General features: G+C 44.6%; 1 protein-coding gene across 5 annotated transcripts in view; it reads left to right on the forward strand.

Annotated features, from left to right (window-relative positions):
• The window catches only part of LOC118372832 (uncharacterized), a 27,952-nt gene extending 2,495 nt beyond the window's left edge, over positions 1-25,457 (forward strand). For 2 of the 5 annotated variants that reach the window (XM_052487394.1, XM_052487392.1), the window contains exons 2-12: positions 1,377-1,551; positions 1,818-1,973; positions 4,630-4,766; positions 19,995-20,152; positions 20,410-20,598; positions 21,404-21,493; positions 21,630-21,719; positions 22,155-22,277; positions 22,413-22,544; positions 22,665-22,781; positions 24,907-25,457. In XM_052487394.1, coding sequence (XP_052343354.1) covers positions 1,391-1,551; positions 1,818-1,973; positions 4,630-4,766; positions 19,995-20,152; positions 20,410-20,598; positions 21,404-21,493; positions 21,630-21,719; positions 22,155-22,277; positions 22,413-22,544; positions 22,665-22,781; positions 24,907-25,017 — 1,464 coding nt within the window. In that variant the 5' untranslated portion in view covers positions 1,377-1,390 and the 3' untranslated portion in view covers positions 25,018-25,457. The remainder of the gene's footprint in view (positions 1-1,376; positions 1,552-1,817; positions 1,974-4,629; positions 4,767-19,994; positions 20,153-20,409; positions 20,599-21,403; positions 21,494-21,629; positions 21,720-22,154; positions 22,278-22,412; positions 22,545-22,664; positions 22,782-24,906) is intronic. The other 3 variants (XM_052487393.1, XM_052487395.1, XM_052487396.1) reach the window with 2 other exon arrangements.

A 25,457-nucleotide genomic window follows, 5' to 3' on the forward strand; every position in this document is an offset into this window, starting at 1 on the left:
AATAGAATATAATAGAATGTAAAAGAATAGAATAGAATAGAATAACATATAATAACATGGAATAGAATAGAATAGAATATAAAAGAATAGAATAGAATATAATAACATATAATAACATGGAATAGAATAGAATAGAATAGAATGTAAAAGAATAGAATAGAATAACATATAATAACATGGAATAGAATAGAATAGAATAGAATATAAAAGAATAGAATAGAATAGAATAACATGGAATAGAATAGAATAGAATATAAAAGAATAGAATAGAATAGAATAACATATAATAACATGGAATAGAATAGAATAGAATATAAAAGAATAGAATACAATAGAATAGAATAGAATAGAATAACATGGAATAGAATAGAATATAAAAGAATAGAATAGAATATAATAACATATAATAACATGGAATAGAATAGAATATAAAAGAATATAATAGAATAGAATAACATATAATAACATGGAATAGAATAGAATAGAATAGAATATAAAAGAATAGAATAGAATAGAATAACATATAATAACATGTAATAGAATAGAATAGAATATAAAAGAATAGAATAGAATAGAATAACATATAATAACATGGAATAGAATAGAATAACATATAATCACATGGAATAGAATAGAATAGAATAGAATATAAAAGAATATAATAGAATAGTATAGAGTATAATAACATAGCATGTAATAACATAGCATAGAATAGCATAGCATATAATATAATACAATAACATAGCATAGAAAATAATTACATATCATAGAATATAATAACATACCATAGAATAACATAGAATAGAATAACATAGAATAGAATAGCAAAGAATAGCATAGAATATAATAGAATAACATATCATAGAATAACATAGCATAGAAAATAATTACATATCATAGAATAGAATAACATAGAATAGAATAGCAAAGTATAGCATAAAATAGAATGACATAGCATAGAATAATATAGCATAGAATGCATAGAATAGAATCACATAGCATAGAATAACATAGACTAGCATAGAACAGAATAACATAACATAGAATAACATAGCATGGAAAACATAACATAGAATAGCATAGAATAACATAGAATAACATAGCATAGAATGACATGGAATAGAATAGAATAACATAGCATATAATATTATAGCATTGAATATAATAGAACAGCATTGAATAGAAAAATGTAGCATAGAATGACAGAATAGAATAGCATAGAATAACATAGCATAGAATAGAATGGCAATTCCTAGCAAAATAACACACAGACTGGGTACATAAAACAAATATACAAATACAGTATGTTGTTGTTGGTGTTATTGTTATTGTGTACTTGTCCAGCAGTTTGCTTTAGTTCTTCTCTCCACTCTGAGTAAAGAGGAGTACGATGACAGAGTTCTGGAAGGAGCACAGCCATCAGGCCACAGTTGAGGAAATGATGTTGGACTCTCATGCCCAGGAGCTGACCCAGCACGAACTGCCTGAGATCCTCTCCCTGCTGCCCAACCTTTCCGGCCGGAGGGTCCTGGAGCTGGGCGCCGGCATCGGGTCAGTGGGTCTATTCAACTGTATCTATAAAACAACTGACCCGATAGACCGTTAATAACGTCAAGCATATACTGTGTCATGATCTCTGTAGAGCCATGAGGTTTAACTGACCATGTGACCTGATAGGTAAAACTCCCTGGCCCTGGGCTACGATGGGAACCTGTTTTTCCTGGTCAGGTGACATTGACTCTTGTTGGCAGTTTGACCCTCGCTGTCTGATGTGGAGGTGTTTGACCCTTTTTGTTTGTGTGTTTGGTCTCTTCCAGTAGGTACACCAGCCACCTGTTGACCCAGGCCAGTCACGTGACAGCGGTCGACTTCATGGAGAGCTTCTTGGAGAAGAACAGACAGGACAACGGTCACCATGACAACGCCTCCTTCCTCCAGGCAGACGTCACCAAGCTGGACTTCCCCAAAAACAGGTCTGCTGTTTGATAGGATGTGTATGATATAATACTATTATAACAATGTATTATAAAAGAGGTGTACATAGTTTACCACAGTTACCAAAATCTTCTGCAATTTTGGTAATTAACAGGTAAATCTATGGCAATTTGGAAAAAATGTATTAATATATATTTAATCTGTGGCCATATTGTCAATGCGTTTCTAGTGGATAGACCAAATGGTTCAAGAGAAGATAATGAAAGAACTCTGCAACTCTTCCTACTGTTGACTTGTTTCTGCCACCAGTTTGACCCCCAAAACATCGACAACAAACACATAGTGACATAGTAAAATATACATAGTGACATAGTAAAATATACATAATGACATAGTAAAATATACATAGTGACATAGTGACATAGTAAAATATACATAGTGACATAGTGACATAGTAAAATATACATAGTGACATAGTAAAATATACATAGTGACATAGTGACATAGTAAAATATACATAGTGACATAGTGACATAGTAAAATATACATAGTGACATCGTAAAATATACATAGTGACATAGTGACATAGTAAAATATACATAGTGGCATAGTAAAATATACATAGTGACATAGTAAAATATACATAGTGACATAGTAAAATATACATAGTGACATAGTAAAATATACATAGTGACATAGTAAAATATACATAGTGACATAGTAAAATATACATAGTGACATAGTAAAATAAATACAAGAGTGTGAAAAAAATATGTCAAGGATATTTCATGCTGAAACTCTCATATTAAACAAAAATTGTATTCGCTAAGTTGATGGTATATATATTTTAGATAATGTTTTACAGCTTTGCCAAACTATTGATTATTTTAAAATCATTTTATATATTTCCATGTGATAAGGCCACACAGAGGACCTGAGATCATTACAGACACCTGTGATAATCTGTAGCACCCAAAAAGGACATTAGATTTAATCTTCTAAGATTCCATTTATTTATCGAAAGATACCAACATTCTGTCAAGTTACTGGTAAACTTTCCTCTCTTTGCACCTCTAGGTCTGCGTCTCAGTTTAAATTTTCTGTTGGGATTTTTGTGTGTTTTGTTGGCTCCTGAGTGACGCAGCGGTCTAAGGCACTGCATCTCAGTACAAAAGGTGTCACTATACGACCTGGTTTGAATCCAGGCTGTTTAGAAGAAAAAGAAACGCACACCTATTAAGACGAGGTGCTGGCTGGCGGAGTAGAAACTTGAAAATAAAAGAAAGCCGCACACTCTTGGAGCTCAGATGCAAAAATGTAATAACAATGTTTCGACAGCCAAGCTGTCTTCATCAGGGTATAATCACAAACACTACGGGATGACTCGTTTATATAGTGTCAAAAGACACAGGTGTCTGTAATCATGGCCAGGAGTGGCCTAATATCATTGGTTAATAATCAAATATTAAAATGTCATACAAAGAACAGCATACAAACAAATGGATAGCATACGATCATAGATTAATTTGACTATACAAGTTTACACACAATTACAATGGCAAAGTCACAATAATCACAAGAATGGCTTCAGATCAAAGTCTACGTTGAGACCGAAGGGCGCAAGGGTCTTTAAATTAAAGATCCAGGCAGCCTCTCATTTTAACAATAAATTATCAAGGTCACCCCCTCTCCTAGGGAGGATCCAGGCTGTATCACATCTGGCCGTGATTCGGAGTCCCATAGGGTCCCATAGAGTCCCATAGGGTCCCATAGAGTCCCATAGGGTCCCATAGAGTCCCATAGAGTCCCATAGGGTCCCATAGAGTCCCATAGGGTCACATAGGGTCCCATAGAGTCCCATAGGGTCACATAGGGTCCCATAGAGTCCCATAGGGTCCCATAGAGTCCCATAGGGTCCCATAGAGTCCCATAGGGTCCCATAGAGTCCCATAGAGTCCCATAGGGTCCCATAGGGTCCCATAGGGTCACATAGGGTCCCATAGGGTCCCATAGAGTCCCATAGGGTCCCATAGGGTCCCATAGAGTCCCATAGGGTCCCATAGGGTCCCATAGGCTCCCATAGAGTCCCACAGGATCCCATAGGGTCCCATAGGGCGGTGGACAATTGGCCCAGCGTCGTCAGGGTTTGGCCGTCATTGTAAATAAGAATAGGAACTGACTTGCCTAGTTAAATAAAGGTTAAATAAGAAAATACACAAGTCTGTTGACATTGTGACTTTGGATTGATTAAGCTAAGGTTATTGTTTTGGTGTTATTCTGATGTGTACCCCCCCCATAGGTTATGATGTTATTCTGATGTGTACCCCCCCCCCATAGGTTATGATGTTATTCTGATGTGTACCCCCATAGGTTATGATGTTATTCTGATGTGTACCCCATAGGTTATGATGTTATTCTGATGTGTACCCCCCCGTCAGTTATGGTGTTATTCTGATGTACACCCCCCCCCCCATAGGTTATGATGTTATTCTGATGTGTACCCCCCCCCGTCAGTTATGATGTTATTCTGATGTGTACCCCCCCGTGTCAGTTATGGTGTTATTCTGATGTGTACCCCCTGTCAGTTATGGTGTTATTCTGATGTGTACCCCCACCCCCATCAGTTATGGTGTTATTCTGATGTGTACCCCCCCATCAGTTATGGTGTTATTCTGATGTGTACCTCCCCATCAGTTTTGACATCATTTTCTCCAACTGGCTACTGATGTATCTGAGTGACGAGGAGCTGAGGTCACTAACAGAGAGGATGCTGGGATGGCTCCGCCTCGGTGGATACCTGTTTTTTAGGGAGTCCTGCAACCACCAATCAGGTACGAGCTTTAATATCACCTGAATTTCTATTGTGAGTCTTACAGTAATGACCTTCCTGTAGAGCTGAGAGGTTACTGTCTAATGAATCCCTAGACCCTCCTGTAGAGCTGAGAGGTTACTGTCTGATGAATCCCTAGACCCTCCTGTAGAGCTGAGAGGTTACTTACTGTCTAATGAATCCCTAGACCCTCCTGTAGAGCTGAGAGGTTACTGTCTAATGAATCCCTATACCCTTCTGTAGAGCTGAGAGGTTACTGTCTAATGAATCCCTATACCCTTCTGTAGAGATGAGAGGTTGATAGGTGGAAGCAACATGGTAATATACACTGCTCAAAAAAAATAAAGGGAACACTAAAATAACACATCCTAGATCTGAATGAATGAAATATTCTTATTAAATACTTTTTCCTTTACATAGTTGATTGTGCTGACAACAAAATCACACAAAAATTATCAATAGAAATCAAATTTATCAACCCACGGAGATCTGGATTTGGAGTCACACTCAAAATTAAAGTGGAAAACCACACTACAGGCTGATCCAACTTTGATGTAATGTCCTTAAAACAAGTCAAAATGAGGCTCAGTAGTGTGTGGCCTCCACGTGCCTGTATGACCTCCCTACAACACCTGGGCATGCTCCTGATGTGGTGGCGGATGGTCTCCTGAGGGTTCTCCTCCCAGACCTGTGCTAAAGCATCCGCCAACTCCTGGACAGTCTGTGGTGCAATGTGGCGTTGGTGGATGGAGCGAGACATGATGTCCCAGATGTGCTCAATTGGATTCAGGTCTGGGGAACGGGCGGGCCAGTCCATAGCATCAATGCCTTCCTCTTGCAGGAACTGCTGACTCATTCCAGCCACATGAGGTCTAGCATTGTCTTGCATTAGTAGGAACCCAGCGCCAACCGAACCAGCATATGGTCTCACAAGGCGTCTGAGGATCTCATCTCGGTACCTAATGGCAGTCAGGCTACCTCTGGCGAGCACATGGAGGGCTGTGCGGCCCCCCAAAGAAATGCCACCCCACACCATGACTGACCCACCGCCAAACCGGTCATGCTGGAGGATGTTGCAGGCAGCAGAACGTTCTCCACAGCATCTCCAGACTCTGCCACGTCTGTCACATGTGCTCAATGTGAACCTGCTTTCATCTGTGAAGAGTACAGGGCGCCAGTGGCGAATTTGCCAATCTTGGTGTTCTCTGGCAAATAGCGGTCCTGCTGCTGGGTTGTTGCCCTCCTACGGCCTCCTCCACGTCTCCTGATGTACTGGCCTGTCTCCTGGTACCGGCTCCATGCTCTGGACACTACGCTGACAGACACAGCAAACCTTCTTGCCACAGCTCGCATTGATGTGCCATCCTGGAATAGCTGCAAAACCTGAGCCACTTGTGTGGGTTGTAGACTCTGTCTCATGCTACCACTAGAGTGAAAGCACCGCCAGCATTCAAAAGTGACCAAAACATCAGCCAGGAAGCATAGGAACTGAGAAGTGGTCTGTGGTTACCACCTGCAGAACCACTCATTTATTGGGGGTGTCTTGCTAATTGCCTATAATTTCCACCTGTTGTCTATTCCATTTGCACAACAGCATGTGAAATTTATTGTCAATCAGTGTTGCTTCCTAAGTGGACAGTTTGATTTCACAGAAGTGTGATTGACTTGGAGTTACATTGTGTTGTTTAAGTGTTCCCTTTATTTTTTTGAGCAGTGTATCTACCCAGATACTCCTCTCATCCTGTCGTCCTCTCATAATTTAATACCTTACTAAACAGATCCCTATTCAGTCCACTTTCACCTTCATGAGTTACATAAACTCAGGTCAGACTATCTGCCGTGAAATTAAGCGTACTAGAGAGCGTGTGCACTCAGTCATTCACATCACACACATTCATAGAAAATTGCAACGAAAATCATATTGTAATCGTGGTAGTTTCTTACATGGTCACTTTTATGATTACGAACAGACTATATAAGTAGTGAGTGGAGTTACAAACAGACTATATAAGTAGTGAGTGGAGTTACAAACAGACTATATAAGTAGTGAGTGGAGTTACAAACAGACTATATAAGTAGTGAGTGGAGTTACAAACATACTATATAAGTAGTGAGTGGAGTTACAAACAGACTATATAAGTAGTGAGTGGAGTTACAAACAGACTATATAAGTAGTGAGTGGAGTTACAAACAGACTATATAAGTAGTGAGTGGAGTTACAAACAGACTATATAAGTAGTGAGTGGCGTTACAAACAGACTATATAAGTAGTGAGCAGACAGTGGGTAAAGGTAGACTCAGATGTTCTGTTAGCTGGGTATATTGTCTACAGAGCAGACAGTGGGTAAAGGTAGACCCAGATGTTCTGTTAGCTGGGTATATTGTCTACAGAGCAGACAGTGGGTAAAGGTAGACTCAGATGTTCTGTTAGCTGGGTATATTGTCTACAGAGCAGACAGTGGGTAGAGGTAGACTCAGATGTTCTGTTAGCTGGGTATATTGTCTACAGAGCAGACAGTGGGTAAAGGTAGACTCAGATGTTCTGTTAGCTGGGTATATTGTCTACAGAGCAGACAGTGGGTAGAGGTAGACTCAGATGTTCTGTTAGCTGGGTATATTGTCTACAGAGCAGACAGAGTAGGTAGAGGTGGACTAAGATGTTCTGTTAGCTAAGTATATTGTCTACAGAGCAGACAGTGGGTAGAGGTAGACTCAGATGTTCTGTTAGCTGGGTATATTGTCTACAGAGCAGACAGTGGGTAGAGGTAGACTCAGATGTTCTGTTAGCTGGGTATATTGTCTACAGAGCAGACAGTGGGTAAAGGTAGACTCAGATGTTCTGTTAGCTGGGTATATTGTCTACAGAGCAGACAGTGGGTAAAGGTAGACTCAGATGTTCTGTTAGCTGGGTATATTGTCTACAGAGCAGACAGAGTAGGTAGAGGTAGACTCAGATGTTCTGTTAGCTGGGTATATTGTCTACAGAGCAGACAGAGTAGGTAGAGGTGGACTAAGATGTTCTGTTAGCTAAGTATATTGTCTACAGAGCAGACAGAGTGGGTAGAGGTAGACTCAGATGTTCTGTTAGCTGGGTAGAATGACAGAGTAGGTAGAGGTAGACTCAGATGTTCTGTTAGCTGGGTATATTGTCTACAGAGCAGACAGAGTAGGTAGAGGTGGAGGTATTGTCATACATAGGTGGGGTATCTGTACTGTTTACTTACATTTTCCTTAACAACCAAAAGTACTTGCTACATTTTGAATGCTTAGCAGGGCAGGAAAATTGTTCAATTCAAGCACTTATCAAGAGAACAAGTAGTCATCCCTACTGCCTCTGGCCTGGAGGACTCACTAAACAGAGAACAAGTAGTCATCCCTACTGCCTCTGGCCTGGGGGACTCACTAAACAGAGAACAAGTAGTCATCCCTACTGCCACTGGCCTGGAGGACTCACTAAACAGAGAACAAGTAGTCATCCCTACTGCCTCTGGCCTGGTGGACTCACTAAACAGAGAACAAGTAGTCATCCCTACTGCCTCTGGCCTGGAGGACACACTAAACAGAGAACAAGTAGTCATCCCTACTGCCTCTGGCCTGGAGGACTCACTAAACAGAGAACAAGTAGTCATCCCTACTGCCACTGGCCTGGAGGACTCACTAAACAGAGAACAAGTAGTCATCCCTACTGCCTCTGGCCTGGTGGACTCACTAAACAGAGAACAAGTAGTCATCCCTACTGCCTCTGGCCTGGAGGACTCACTAAACAGAGAACAAGCAGTCATCCCTACTGCCTCTGGCCTGGTGGACTCACTAAACAGAGAACTAGTAGTCATCCCTACTGCCTCTGGCCTGGAGGACTCACTAAACAGAGAACAAGTAGTCATCCCTACTGCCACTGGCCTGGAGGACTCACTAAACAGAGAACAAGTAGTCATCCCTACTGCCTCTGGCCTGGTGGACTCACTAAACAGAGAACAAGTAGTCATCCCTACTGCCTCTGGCCTGGAGGACTCACTAAACAGAGAACAAGCAGTCATCCCTACTGCCTCTGGCCTGGTGGACTCACTAAACAGTGAACAAGCAGTCATCCCTACTGCCTCTGGCCTGGAGGACTCACTAAACAGAGAACAAGTAGTCATCCCTACTGCCTCTGGCCTGGTGGACACACTAAACAGAGAACAAGTAGTCATCCCTACTGCCTCTGGCCTGGTGGACTGACTAAACAGAGAACAAGTAGTCATCCCTACTGCCTCTGGCCTGGAGGACACACTAAACAGAGAACAAGTAGTCATCCCTACTGCCTCTGGCCTGGAGGACACACTAAACAGAGAACAAGTAGTCATCCCTACTGCCTCTGGCCTGGTGGACTCACTAAACAGAGAATAAGTAGTCATCCCTACTGCCTCTGGCCTGGTGGACTCACTAAACAGAGAACAAGTAGTCATCCCTACTGCCTCTGGCCTGGAGGACACACTAAACAGAGAACAAGTAGTCATCCCTACTGCCTCTGGCCTGGAGGACTCACTAAACAGAGAACAAGTAGTCATCCCTACTGCCTCTGGCCTGGAGGACTCACTAAACAGAGAACAAGTAGTCATCCCTACTGCCTCTGGCCTGGAGGACTCACTAAACAGAGAACAAGTAGTCATCCCTACTGCCTCTGGCCTGGTGGACTCACTAAACAGAGAACAAGTAGTCATCCCTACTGCCTCTGGCCTGGAGGACACACTAAACAGAGAACAATTAGTCATCCCTACTGCCTCTGGCCTGGTGGTCTCACTAAACAGAGAACAAGTAGTCATCCCTACTGCCTCTGGCCTGGAGGACTCACTAAACAGAGAACAAGTAGTCATCCCTACTGCCTCTGGCCTGGGGGACACGCTAAACAGAGAACAAGTAGTCATCCCTACTGCCTCTGGCCTGGGGGACACACTAAACAGAGAATAAGTAGTCATCCCTACTGCCTCTGGCCTGGAGGACTCACTAAACAGAGAACAAGTAGTCATCCCTACTGCCTCTGGCCTGGGGGGACACACTAAACAGAGAATAAGTAGTCATCCCTACTGCCTCTGGCCTGGAGGACTCACTAAACAGAGAACAAGCAGTCATCCCTACTGCCTCTGGCCTGGAGGACACACTAAACAGAGAACAAGTAGTCATCCCTACTGCCTCTGGCCTGGAGGACACACTAAACAGAGAACAAGTAGTCATCCCTACTGCCTCTGGCCTAGTGGACTCACTAAACAGAGAATAAGTAGTCATCCCTACTGCCTCTGGCCTGGTGGACTCACTAAACAGAGAACAAGTAGTCATCCCTACTGCCTCTGGCCTGGAGGACACACTAAACAGAGAACAAGTAGTCATCCCTACTGCCTCTGGCCTGGAGGACTCACTAAACAGAGAACATGTAGTCATCCCTACTGCCTCTGGCCTGGAGGACACACTAAACAGAGAACAAGCAGTCATCCCTACTGCCTCTGGGCTGGTGGACTCACTAAACAGAGAACAAGTAGTCATCCCTACTGCCTCTGGCCTGGAGGACACACTAAACAGAGAACAAGTAGTCATCCCTACTGCCTCTGGCCTGGAGGACTCACTAAACAGAGAACAAGTAGTCATCCCTACTGCCTCTGGCCTGGAGGACTCACTAAACAGAGAACAAGTAGTCATCCCTACTGCCTCTGGCCTGGAGGACTCACTAAACAGAGAACAAGTAGTCATCCCTACTGCCTCTGGCCTGGTGGACTCACTAAACAGAGAACAAGTAGTCATCCCTACTGCCTCTGGCCTGGAGGACACACTAAACAGAGAACAATTAGTCATCCCTACTGCCTCTGGCCTGGTGGACTCACTAAACAGAGAACAAGTAGTCATCCCTACTGCCTCTGGCCTGGAGGACTCACTAAACAGAGAACAAGTAGTCATCCCTACTGCCTCTGGCCTGGGGGACACGCTAAACAGAGAACAAGTAGTCATCCCTACTGCCTCTGGCCTGGGGGACACACTAAACAGAGAATAAGTAGTCATCCCTACTGCCTCTGGCCTGGAGGACTCACTAAACAGAGAACAAGTAGTCATCCCTACTGCCTCTGGCCTGGGGGACACACTAAACAGAGAATAAGTAGTCATCCCTACTGCCTCTGGCCTGGAGGACTCACTAAACAGAGAACAAGCAGTCATCCCTACTGCCTCTGGCCTGGAGGACACACTAAACAGAGAACAAGTAGTCATCCCTACTGCCTCTGGCCTGGAGGATACACTAAACAGAGAACAAGTAGTCATCCCTACTGCCTCTGGCCTAGTGGACTCACTAAACAGAGAATAAGTAGTCATCCCTACTGCCTCTGGCCTGGTGGACTCACTAAACAGAGAACAAGTAGTCATCCCTACTGCCTCTGGCCTGGAGGACACACTAAACAGAGAACAAGTAGTCATCCCTACTGCCTCTGGCCTGGAGGACTCACTAAACAGAGAACATGTAGTCATCCCTACTGCCTCTGGCCTGGAGGACACACTAAACAGAGAACAAGCAGTCATCCCTACTGCCTCTGGGCTGGTGGACTCACTAAACAGAGAACAAGTAGTCATCCCTACTGCCTCTGGCCTGGAGGACACACTAAACAGAGAACAAGTAGTCATCCCTACTGCCTCTGGCCTGGAGGACACACTAAACAGAGAACAAGTAGTCATCCCTACTGCCTCTGGCCTGGTGGACTCACTAAACAGAGAACAAGTAGTCATCCCTACTGCCTCTGGCCTGGAGGACTCACTAAACAGAGAACAAGTAGTCACCCCTACTGCCTCTGGCCTGGTGGACTCACTAAACAGAGAACAAGTAGTCATCCCTACTGCCTCTGGCCTGGAGGACACACTAAACAGAGAACAAGTAGTCATCCCTACTGCCTCTGGCCTGGAGGACACACTAAACAGAGAACAAGTAGTCATCCCTACTGCCTCTGGCCTGGTGGACTCACTAAACAGAGAATAAGTAGTCATCCCTACTGCCTCTGGCCTGGTGGACTCACTAAACAGAGAACAAGTAGTCATCCCTACTGCCTCTGGCCTGGAGGACACACTAAACAGAGAACAAGTAGTCATCCCTACTGCCTCTGGCCTGGAGGACTCACTAAACAGAGAACAAGTAGTCATCCCTACTGCCTCTGGCCTGGAGGACTCACTAAACAGAGAACAAGTAGTCATCCCTACTGCTTCTGGCCTGGAGGACTCACTAAACAGAGAACAAGTAGTCATCCCTACTGCCTCTTCCTGGTGGACTCACTAAACAGAGAACAAGTAGTCATCCCACTGCCTCTGGCCTGGAGGACACACTAAACAGAGAACAATTAGTCATCCCTACTGCCTCTGGCCTGGTGGACTCACTAAACAGAGAACAAGTAGTCATCCCTACTGCCTCTGGCCTGGTGGACTCACTAAACAGAGAACAAGTAGTCATCTCTACTGCCTCTGGCCTGGAGGACTCACTAAACAGAGAACAAGTAGTCATCCCTACTGCCTCTGGCCTGGAGGACTCACTAAACAGAGAACAAGTAGTCATCCCTACTGCCTCTGGCCTGGAGGACTAACTAAACAGAGAACAAGTAGTCATCCCTACTGCCTCTGGCCTGGAGGACACACTAAACAGAGAACAAGTAGTCATCCCTACTGCCTCTGGCCTGGTGGACTCACTAAACAGAGAATAAGTAGTCATCCCTACTGCCTCTGGCCTGGTGGACTCACTAAACAGAGAACAAGTAGTCATCCCTACTGCCTCTGGCCTGGAGGACACACTAAACAGAGAACAAGTAGTCATCCCTACTGCCTCTGGCCTGGAGGACTCACTAAACAGAGAACAAGTAGTCATCCCTACTGCCTCTGGGCTGGTGGACTCACTAAACAGAGAACAAGTAGTCATCCCTACTGCCTCTGGCCTGGAGGACTCACTAAACAGAGAACAAGTAGTCATCCCTACTGCCTCTGGCCTGGAGGACACACTAAACAGAGAACAAGTAGTCACCCCTACTGCCTCTGGCCTGGAGGACTCACTAAACAGAGAACAAGTAGTCATCCCTACTGCCTCTGGCCTGGAGGACTCACTAAACAGAGAACAAGCAGTCATCCCTACTGCCTCTGGCCTGGTGGACTCACTAAACAGAGAACAAGTAGTCATCCCTACTGCCTCTGGCCTGGAGGACTCACTAAACAGAGAACAAGTAGTCATCCCTACTGCCTCTGGCCTGGAGGACACACTAAACAGAGAACAAGTAGTCATCCCTACTGCCTCTGGCCTGGAGGACTCACTAAACAGAGAACAAGTAGTCATCCCTACTGCCTCTGGGCTGGTGGACTCACTAAACAGAGAACAAGTAGTCATCCCTACTGCCTCTGGCCTGGAGGACACACTAAACAGAGAACAAGTAGTCATCCCTACTGCCTCTGGCCTGGAGGACACACTAAACAGAGAACAAGTAGTCATCCCTACTGCCTCTGGCCTGGAGGACACACTAAACAGAGAACAAGTAGTCATCCCTACTGCCTCTGGCCTGGTGGACTCACTAAACAGAGAACAAGTAGTCATCCCTACTGCCTCTGGCCTGGAGGACTCACTAAACAGAGAACAAGTAGTCACCCCTACTGCCTCTGGCCTGGTGGACACACTAAACAGAGAACAAGTAGTCATCCCTACTGCCTCTGGCCTGGTGGACTCACTAAACAGAGAACAAGTAGTCATCCCTACTGCCTCTGGCCTGGAGGACACACTAAACAGAGAACAAGTAGTCATCCCTACTGCCTCTGGCCTGGAGGACACACTAAACAGAGAACAAGTAGTCATCCCTACTGCCTCTGGCCTGGTGGACTCACTAAACAGAGAATAAGTAGTCATCCCTACTGCCTCTGGCCTGGTGGACTCACTAAACAGAGAACAAGTAGTCATCCCTACTGCCTCTGGCCTGGAGGACACACTAAACAGAGAACAAGTAGTCATCCCTACTGCCTCTGGCCTGGAGGACTCACTAAACAGAGAACAAGTAGTCATCCCTACTGCCTCTGGCCTGGAGGACTCACTAAACAGAGAACAAGTAGTCATCCCTACTGCTTCTGGCCTGGAGGACTCACTAAACAGAGAACAAGTAGTCATCCCTACTGCCTCTTCCTGGTGGACTCACTAAACAGAGAACAAGTAGTCACCCCTACTGCCTCTGGCCTGGTGGACACACTAAACAGAGAACAAGTAGTCATCCCTACTGCCTCTGGCCTGGTGGACTCACTAAACAGAGAACAAGTAGTCATCCCTACTGCCTCTGGCCTGGAGGACACACTAAACAGAGAACAAGTAGTCATCCCTACTGCCTCTGGCCTGGAGGACACACTAAACAGAGAACAAGTAGTCATCCCTACTGCCTCTGGCCTGGTGGACTCACTAAACAGAGAATAAGTAGTCATCCCTACTGCCTCTGGCCTGGTGGACTCACTAAACAGAGAACAAGTAGTCATCCCTACTGCCTCTGGCCTGGAGGACACACTAAACAGAGAACAAGTAGTCATCCCTACTGCCTCTGGCCTGGAGGACTCACTAAACAGAGAACAAGTAGTCATCCCTACTGCCTCTGGCCTGGAGGACTCACTAAACAGAGAACAAGTAGTCATCCCTACTGCTTCTGGCCTGGAGGACTCACTAAACAGAGAACAAGTAGTCATCCCTACTGCCTCTTCCTGGTGGACTCACTAAACAGAGAACAAGTAGTCATCCCACTGCCTCTGGCCTGGAGGACACACTAAACAGAGAACAATTAGTCATCCCTACTGCCTCTGGCCTGGTGGACTCACTAAACAGAGAACAAGTAGTCATCCCTACTGCCTCTGGCCTGGTGGACTCACTAAACAGAGAACAAGTAGTCATCTCTACTGCCTCTGGCCTGGAGGACTCACTAAACAGAGAACAAGTAGTCATCCCTACTGCCTCTGGCCTGGAGGACTCACTAAACAGAGAACAAGTAGTCATCCCTACTGCCTCTGGCCTGGAGGACTAACTAAACAGAGAACAAGTAGTCATCCCTACTGCCTCTGGCCTGGAGGACACACTAAACAGAGAACAAGTAGTCATCCCTACTGCCTCTGGCCTGGTGGACTCACTAAACAGAGAATAAGTAGTCATCCCTACTGCCTCTGGCCTGGTGGACTCACTAAACAGAGAACAAGTAGTCATCCCTACTGCCTCTGGCCTGGAGGACACACTAAACAGAGAACAAGTAGTCATCCCTACTGCCTCTGGCCTGGAGGACTCACTAAACAGAGAACAAGTAGTCATCCCTACTGCCTCTGGGCTGGTGGACTCACTAAACAGAGAACAAGTAGTCATCCCTACTGCCTCTGGCCTGGAGGACTCACTAAACAGAGAACAAGTAGTCATCCCTACTGCCTCTGGCCTGGAGGACACACTAAACAGAGAACAAGTAGTCACCCCTACTGCCTCTGGCCTGGAGGACTCACTAAACAGAGAACAAGTAGTCATCCCTACTGCCTCTGGCCTGGAGGACTCACTAAACAGAGAACAAGCAGTCATCCCTACTGCCTCTGGCCTGGTGGACTCACTAAACAGAGAACAAGTAGTCATCCCTACTGCCTCTGGCCTGGAGGACTCACTAAACAGAGAACAAGTAGTCATCCCTACTGCCTCTGGCCTGGAGGACACACTAAACAGAGAACAAGTAGTCATCCCTACTGCCTCTGGCCTGGAGGACTCACTAAACAGAGAACAAGTAGTCATCCCTACTGCCTCTGGGCTGGTGGACTCACTAAACAGAGAACAAGTAGTCATCCCTACTGCCTCTGGCCTGGAGGACACACTAAACAGAGAACAAGTAGTCATCCCTACTGCCTCTGGCCTGGAGGACTCACTAAACAGAGAACAAGTAGTCATCCCTACTGCCTCTGGGCTGGTGGACTCACTAAACAGAGAAAAAGTAGTCACCCCTACTGCCTCTGGGCTGGTGGACTCACTAAACAGAGAACAAGTAGTCATCCCTACTGCCTCTGGCCTGGAGGACTCACTAAACAGAGAACAAGTAGTCATCCCTACTGCCTCTGGGCTGGTGGACTGACTAAACAGAGAACAAGTAGTCATCCCTACTGCCTCTGGGCTGGTGGACTCACTAAACAGAGAACAAGTAGTCATCCCTACTGCCTCTGGGCTGGTGGACTCACTAAACAGAGAACAAGTAGTCATCCCTACTGCCTCTGGCCTGGAGGACACACTAAACAGAGAACAAGTAGTCATCCCTACTGCCTCTGGGCTGGTGGACTCACTAAACAGAGAACAAGTAGTCATCCCTACTGCCTCTGGCCTGGAGGACTCACTAAACAGAGAACAAGCAGTCATCCCTACTGCCTCTGGCCTGGTGGACTCACTAAACAGAGAACAAGTAGTCATCCCTACTGCCTCCGGCCTGGAGGACTCACTAAACAGAGAACAAGTAGTCATCCCTACTGCCTCTGGCCTGGAGGACACACTAAACAGAGAACAAGTAGTCATCCCTACTGCCTCTGGCCTGGAGGACTCACTAAACAGAGAACAAGTAGTCATCCCTACTGCCTCTGGCCTGGTGGACTCACTAAACAGAGAACAAGTAGTCATCCCTACTGCCTCCGGCCTGGAGGACTCACTAAACAGAGAATAAGTAGTCATCCCTACTGCCTCTGGCCTGGAGGACACACTAAACAGAGAACAAGTAGTCATCCCTACTGCCTCTGGCCTGGAGGACTCACTAAACAGAGAACAAGTAGTCATCCCTACTGCCTCTGGCCTGGAGGACTCACTAAACAGAGAACATGTAATCATCCCTACTGCCTCTGGGCTGGCGGACTCACTAAACACAAATGCATGTTGTGTTGATAATGTCTGAGTGTTGGAGCCCCTTTAATAGCAAGAAAATGGTGCCGTCTGCCTTGCTTAGTATAAGGAATTTTTATTTATTTATACTTTACTTTTGATAATTAAGTATATTTAAAACCAAATACTTTTAGATATTTACTCAAGTAGGATTTTACTGGGTGACTTCCACTTTTACTTGAGTAACTTTCTATTAAGGTACCTTTACTTTTACTCAAGATTGACAATTGGTTACTTTTCTACCACAGGTTATTTCACTCAATAGATATGGGAGTTTATCAAAATTGGATTTGTTTTTCGAAGTATTTGTAGGTCTGTGTAATCTGAGGGAAATATGTGTCTCTAATACGGTCATACGTTTGGCATGAGGTTATGTGGGAAGTTTGCACATAGCCTGTCTTCTCTTGAGAGCCAGGTCTGACAACGGCCACCTTTCTTAACTACAAGGCTATGCTCACTGAGTCTATACATAGTCAAAGACTTCCTTCATTTTGGGCTAGTCACAGTGGTCAGGTATTCTGCCACTGTGTACTCTCAGTTTAGGGTCAGTCAGAGTGGTCAGGTATTCTGCCACTGTGTACTCTCTGTTTAGGGCCAAATATCACTCTAGTTTGTTCTTTCCAATGCGTTAAGTAATTTTATTTTTGTTTTCTAATGAATCGTGTTGCTGTCTTGGGACTCTGTGGGGTCTGATTGTGTTTGTGAACAGAGCCCCAGGACGAGCTTGCTTAGGGGGCTCTCCTCCAGGTTCATCTTTCTGTAGGTTTTGGCTTTATTATGGAAGGTTTGGGAATCGCTTCCTCTTAGGTGGTTGTAGAATTTAACATCTCTTTTCTGGATTTTGATCATTAGTGGGTATCGGCCTAATTCTGCTCTGCGTACATTATTTGGTGTTTTATGTTGTACACATTGGATATTTTTGCAGAATTCTGAATGCAGAGTCTCAATTTGGTGTTTGTCCCATTTTGTGAATTCTTGTTGGTGAGCGGACCCCAGGCCATGAAGGGCAATGGGTTCTAAAACTGGGTTCTGTAACTGATGCAATGGGTCCTATAACTGATTCGAGTATATTTAGACAGATCCTAATTGGTATGTTGAATTTTATGTCCCTTTTGATGGCACAGAAGGCTCTTCTTCTTCTCTCAGATCGTTCACATCTTTGTGGAAGTTACCTGTGGCGCTGATGTTTAGGCCAATGTATGTATCGTTTTTTGTGTGCTCTGGGGCAACGGTGTCTAGATGGAATTTGTACAAGCATTTCGCTACACTCGCATTAACATCTGCTAACCATGTGTATGTGACAAATAAAATTTGATTTGATTTGATTTGTATTTGTGGTCCTGGCAAGTGGACCTTATTTGGAACACCATTATTTTTTGTCTTACTGAGATTTACTGTCAGGGCCCAGGTCTGTCAGAATCTGTGGAGAATATCTAGGCCCTACTTGGTTGGGGACAGAAGCACCAGATCATCAGCAAACAGTAGACATTTCACTTCAGATTCTAGTAGGGTGAGGCCGGGTGCTGCAGACTGTTCTAGTGCCCTCGCCAATTTTGTTGACATATATGGTGAAGAGGGTGGGGCTTAAGCTGCATCCCTGTCTCACCCCACAGCCCTGTGGAAAGAAATGTGTTTTTTTGCCAATTTTAACCGCACACTTGTTGTTTTTGTACATGGATTTTATAATGTCGTATGTTTTTCCCCAACACCACTTTCCATCAATTTGTAGACCAGACCCTCATGCCAAATTGAGTCTAAAGATTTTTTTAAATCAATAAAGCATGAGAAGTCTTTGCAGAGGACTTTACCAAAGTTGGTGTTGACACATATCCCACTGTAGTTTTTGGGGTCAAATTTGCCCAAGGACTGATCATTGGGCTGATCAGTCCTTGGTTCCAAGTATTGGGAAATATGCCAGAGCTGAGGATGATGCTAAAGAGTTTTAGTATAGCCAATTGGAATTTGTGGTCTGTATATTTGATCATTTCATTGAGGATACCATCAACACCACAGGCCTTTTTGGGTTGTTGGGTTTGTATATTGTCCTGTAGTTCATTCAAGGTAATTAGAGAATCCAGTGGGTTCTGGTAGACTTTAATAGTTCATTCTAAGATTTTGTATTTGATCATGTATATGTGTTTATTGTTTGTTGTTTGCTCTTTGTTATAGAGACTAAATGATTGGAGAAGTGGTTTACCCACACATCTCCATTTTGGATAGATAACTCTTCGTGTTGTTGTTTGTTTGGTGTTTTCCAATTTTCCCAGAAGTGGTTAGAGTCTATGGATTCTTCAATTATATTGAGCTGATTTCTGATGTGCTGTTCCTTCTTTCTCCGTAGTGTATTTCTGTATTGTTTTAGTTTATTTTGTTTTAGTGATTCACCATAGTGAAGACTTTCCGGGTCTCTATGTTTTTGGTTGTTCAGGTTTCTCAATGTCTTTCTTAGGTTGTTGCATTCTTCATCAAACCATTTGTCATTGTTGTTCATTTTCTTTCGGTTGTCTGCTTGACATTTTTAGATTTGATGGGAAAGCTGAGAGGTCAGATATAGTGTTTAGGTTTTCTACTGTCAAGTTTACACCTTCACTATTACAGTGAAACATTTTGTACAGGAATACCATAGGAGTCCCCTCGACACCTACCATTGGCTATATACACACCCAGCGTCTAACAGAGCTGCAGGAGTTGTGACCCGTTTTTATTGGTTATGTTGTTGTAGTTGTGTCTGGAGGGGAATATGGGGGAGGGAATTCTGTCACCTCCAGGCAGGTTTTTGTCCCCCTGTGTGCTGAGGCTGTCAGGTTTTGGCATTTAGGTTTCCACAGACCTACTACATGATCGTGGGCCTGGAAATTGTTGATCTCCCCCTCTAGGATGGAGAAGCTGTCTTCATTAAAGTATGGGGAATCTATTAGGGGGATATAGGTAGCACACATGAGAACATGTTTCTCTGTTGACATAATTTCCTCATTAATTTCTAGCCAGATGTAAAATGTTCCAGTTTTGACTTATTTAATAAAGTGGGTTATGTCTGCTCTATACCAAATAAGCATACACCCTTCACAGCTGGTAGTTTGGTGGATGGGACAACCAGCTCTCTGGAGGGCAACCAGTGGGTCCATCTCCTTTATCTCTCTCTCTCTCTCTCTCTCTCTCTCTCTCTCTCTCTCTCTCTCTCTCTCTCTCTCTCTCTCTCTCTCTCTCTCTCTCTCTCTCTCTCTCTCTCTCTCTCTCTCTCTCTCTCTCTCTCTCTCTCTCTCTCTCTGTCTCTCTCTCTCTCTCTGTCTGTTTGTCTCTCTCTCTCTGTCTCTCTGTCTCTCTCTCTGTCTCTCTCTCCAGGTGACTATAAGAGGACCTTTAACCCCACCCACTACAGATCATCGGCCCACTACAGTCACTTGATGACAACAACACTGCGGGAGGAGTCAGAGGGGGTGGAGAAGCAGGTGTTTGGCTTTGACATCGTGCTCAATAAAATCGTGCAGACATACATCAAGGTAGGTTGCTCTATTGCTACTGATTGTGTTGTGTCTCAACTAATGTAATGTCAGGCTGTTTGCTGTAGCCTGCTGTCTCTCTCTCTCTCTGTGTGTGTGTGTGTGTGTGTGTGTGTGTGTGTGTGTGTGTGTGTGTGTGTGTGTGTGTGTGTGTGTGTGTGTGTGTGTGTGTGTGTGTGTGTGCGTGCGTGCGTGCGTGCGTGCGTGCGTGCGTGCGTGCGTGCGATATTACTCTCCTCATATCTTCCCCTCTTCAGATGAAGAACAACCAGAACCAGGTGTGTTGGCTGTTGGAGAAGGTGGGTCGGGACACCGCCTGTCAAGAAGGCTTCAGAACCTTCCAGCAGTTCCTGGACAACCAGCAGTACACACGCAAAGGCATCCTGCGATACGAGAAGATGTTTGGGGCAGGATATGTCAGCACTGGGGGACACAGCACTACCAAGGTAGGGAGTCCTGCACACACTCACACGGGCATACACACACTCACGCATGCACACACACACATAGCCAACATAGGTTTGGGACATCAAGACCCAGAGTAGAAAGGTTTGTGTTTTTCCTATGGACAGACGGATATGTGAACCACGACTAAGTTGAATAAAAATCACTGAACCATGAAAAGACAACACACTGGAGAGGTTGTGTAGTTACTGTTTAGACTGGGTTTACACAGACTGCTGAAACATAGTTACTGTTTAGACTGGGTTTACACAGACTGCTGAAACATAGTTACTGTTTAGACTGGGTTTACACAGACTGCTGAAACATAGTTACTGTTTAGACTGGGTTTACACAGACTGCTGAAACATAGTTACTGTTTAGACTGGGTTTACACAGACTGCTGAAACATAGTTACTGTTTAGACTGGGTTTACACAGACTGCTGAAACATAGTTACTGTTTAGACTGGGTTTACACAGACTGCTGAAACATAGTTACTGTTTAGACTGGGTTTACACAGACTGCTGAAACATAGTTACTGTTTAGAATGGGTTTACACAGACTGCTGAAACATAGTTACTGTTTAGACTGGGTTTACACAGACTGCTGAAACATAGTTACTGTTTAGACTGGGTTTACACAGACTGCTGAAACATAGTTACTGTTTAGACTGGGTTTACACAGACTGTCACGGTACTGTGCTCTTTTAGCCTTCTCTATATCCAAATACCAAACGTGTGTGTAGTTATTATTGGGATGGACTTGACACTTTCTGTTTTGTTTTTTAAAATCTTTGTGGTTAAAAAAGGAGTTTGTTGACCTGCTGAACTTGAAGCCTGGGATGAAGGTGCTGGATGTGGGGTGTGGCATTGGTGGTGGAAACTTCTACATGGCAAAGGTCAGCCCCCAGTGACTGTTAGTATATAGGAGAAATGGTCCAGTCCACTATAAACACATTCACATTAGAAACAATAGGATCGGGATAGGTCATATATTCCAATGATGATTATGATGATGACGATGATGTTCTGCAGGCCTTCGGCGTGGAGGTGCTGGGCCTGGACCTGTCAGCCAACATGGTGGATATCGCCATGGAGAGGGCCATGGAGGAGAAGCTTCCATCGGTGAGTCTGATTGGTCGTCAGATGAATGAGGTCATGTTGTTGCTCTCATCTGGAACTCGAACCTAAGGTAAAATGAGAAACATACTAGGTTATAGAGTTACTATGTCTACAATGAGAAACATACTAGGTTATAGAGTTACTGGGTCAACAATGAGAAACATACTAGGTTATAGAGTTACTGGGTCAACAATGAGAAACATACCAGGTTATAGAGTTACTGGGTCAACAATGAGAAACATACTAGGTTATAGAGTTACTGGGTCAACAATGAGAAACATACTTGGTTAGAGTTTCTGACAACATTTCTGTTGTCGTGAAAATGTTACGTTCTACATGTCTTTTTCTATGGTCAAGTTAATTGAAATATATTGAAATGCATTAGCAGTCTTAGTTCAAGTTGTTTTAATAACAGGTTCTGCCTGCCTATTCCTGCAGGTCCATTTCGAGGTGGCCGACGCCACTAAGAGAGAGTTCCCAGAAGGGTCGTTTGATGTGGTCTACAGTCGAGACACCATCCTGCACATCGACGACAAACTGGCACTGTTAAAACGCTTCCATGTGAGTGTGTGTGTGTACACACACACACACACACACAACCGCACAACCACACACACCTTAACATCAATTCCAGACTGTATTATATTTTGCTGTCTGTTTTTACCAATCCAAAACGCTGTGTATCTTCATCTTCAGTCGTGGTTGAAGCCCACTGGCCAGGTTCTGATCACTGACTACTGCTGTGGAGAGAAGCCCTGGACTCCTCAGTTCCAGGAGTACGTCAAACAGAGAGGTTACATTCTCTACACCCCACCAGAATACGGCAAGGTAGGGCCCAATCATAAACCTGATAATACCCTGATAATATCACCCTGACCTGACTTTTACCACATACGTTATAATATCTTAGAATTATCCTATGTAACTCCATGTACTGTCTGTCTGCAGTTCCTCCAGCAGGCAGGTTTCTCTAACGTACGTGCTGAGGACAGGACAGCTCAGTTCACGCAGGTGATCCAGACAGAGCTGGAGAGAGCAGCAGTCATGAAAGACGAGTTCATTATGGTAAATCGTGTACTCTCTTTCATTCTCCCTCCCTCCCTACCTCCCTCCCTCTCTTACTCACTCACACAAACCGTTGTAATAGTATAGGATTTCGTTTACGCGTCGGACGCAAAGGATTCACTTCAGATACCGGACAAGGAACAAATCCCCCGTTAATTCTCATGAAGAAGAGACAGAGATATCGGGGTCGTAGGTCAGGGTACCTTGTAAGAATCCGACGGCGAGTGAGTAACCCGCCTCTACCTTCCGTACTATTAGCCAACGTGCAATCATTGGATAAGAAACGGGATGAGCTCCGATCATGACTATCCTACCAACGGGACATTCAAAACAGTAATATCTTGTGTTTCACCTAGTCGTGGCTGAACGAGGACATGGATAATATAAAGCTGGATGGCTTCCGTGCATCATCTAGACAGAATAGCTACGTCTGGTAAGACAAAGTGTGGTGGTCTGTGTCTATTTGTCAATAACAGCTGGTGCACAAAATCAAATATTAAGGAAGTCTTGAGGTTTCGCACACCTGAGGTAGAGTGTCTCATGATAAGCTGTAGACCACACTATTTACCAACAGAGTTTTCATCTATATTTTTCGTAGTTGTCTATTTCCCACCACAAGCCGATGCTGGCACTAAGACCGCAATCAACAAGCTGTATGGGGACATAAGCAAACAGGAACATGCTCATCCAGAGGCAGCGCTCCTAGTGGCCGGGGACTTTAATGCAGGGAAACTTAAATCCGTTTTTTCTACCAGCATGTCACATGTGCAACCAGAGGGGGAAAAAAACTCTGGACCTCCTTTACTCCACACACAGAGATGCGTACAAAGCTCTCCCTCAACCCTCCATTTGGCAAAACTGACCATAACTCTATCCTCCTGATTCCTGCTTACAAGCAAGTACCAGTAGACTCGATCAAGACGGAAGTGGTCAGATAACGCAGATGCTAAGCTACAGGACTGTTTTGATAGCACAGACTGGAATATGTTCTGGGACTATTCCGATGGCATTGAGTAGTACACATATATTTGTACCACTTTAGATGCTGTTTTATTTACAGTGGTGACGATGTAATGATGATGTTAATGATGACAGCTGGAGGCATTTTGAAAACGTGTTTTTCCACAGGTGTAGCAGGTCATGAACTCTGCAGACAATGTTTCCATGATGGACTATTAGCAGGACAATAGACTCTTCATACCTCCATTTATTTACAAAATGGAAGTTTAATAGCCCGGCTACTGTAGGTGTGAAAATCCCTACTGCCTCTGCCTCTCTAGTACCCCCTCTGTACCGGTACCCCCTGTATAAAGTCTCCACATTGACTCTGTACCGGTACCCCCTGTATATAGCCTCCACATTGACTCTGTACCGGTACCCCCTGTATATAGCCTCCACATTGACTCTGTACCGGTACCCCCTGTATATAGCCTCCACATTGACTCTGTACCGTAACACCCTGTATATAGCCACCACATTGACTCTGTACTGGTACCCCCTGTATATAGCCTCCACATTGACTCTGTACCGGTACCCCCTGTATATAGCCTCCACATTGACTCTGTACCGTAACACCCTGTATATAGCCACCACATTGACTCTGTACTGGTACCCCCTGTATATAGCCTCCACATTGACTCTGTACCGGTACCCCCTGTATATAGCCTCCACATTGACTCTGTACCGGTACTCCCTGTATATAGCCTCCACATTGACTCTGTACTGGTACCCCCTGTATATAGCCTCCACATTGACTCTGTACTGGTACCCCCTGTATATAGCCTCCACATTGACTCTGTACCGGTACCCCCTGTATATAGCCTCCATATTGACTCTGTACCGGTACCCCCTGTATATAGCCTCCACATTGACTCAGTACCGGTACCCCCTGTATATAGCCTCCACATTGACTCTGTACCGGTACCCCCTGTATATTGCCTCGCTATTGTTGACTTTTTACCCCTTTTCTCTCCCCAATTTCGTGATATCCAATTGGTAGTTGGTCTTCTCCCAGGTCTACTACACCTGTTGTATTCGGCGCAGGTGACAAATACAATTTGATTTGATTTTGATACTTCGTTGGACTGTTAAACCCATGTTATCCTGTATCTTGGGTCTTTCCTAGGAGTTCTCAGAGGAAGACTACCTGGCCATAGTGAACGGCTGGAGAGACAAACTAAAACGCTGCAACACTGGGGACCAACGCTGGGGTCTATTCCATGCAACAAGGAACTGAGAGAGATGGAGAGAGAGAGAGAGAGAGAGAGAGAGAGAGAGAGAGAGAGAGAGAGAGAGAGAGAGAGAGAGAGAGAGAGAGAGAGAAGTATCCCTTCAGGAGGGGGGGTTCAGTGCCTGGTCCCAGCTCCACTGCTACCAGATCAACTAGAGGTGCTTACTAGACATCAGTAGCCTCTAGTCTGAGATGATCTTGTGGCACATACAGATTGTGAAGTATTTGAAAAATGGTCGTTATCCAGGTACCAGTCTAACTGGTGTCTTTGGTTTGAAAGGCAAAAATGATCTTTTTACCAAAGTAAAATTTATTAGACATTTGAACTTTGTGTAAATTTGACCCGACTATTTTTTTGTTATCAAATGTGAATGTGCATCATTTCCCAGTCTGTACTATCAACATACCATAGTTTGATAACTTTTACAAATAAAATGTTGAAAACA

The sequence above is a fragment of the Oncorhynchus keta genome, chromosome 30, assembly GCF_023373465.1.
Source record: "Oncorhynchus keta strain PuntledgeMale-10-30-2019 chromosome 30, Oket_V2, whole genome shotgun sequence".
Classification (NCBI taxonomy): domain Eukaryota; kingdom Metazoa; phylum Chordata; class Actinopteri; order Salmoniformes; family Salmonidae; genus Oncorhynchus; species Oncorhynchus keta.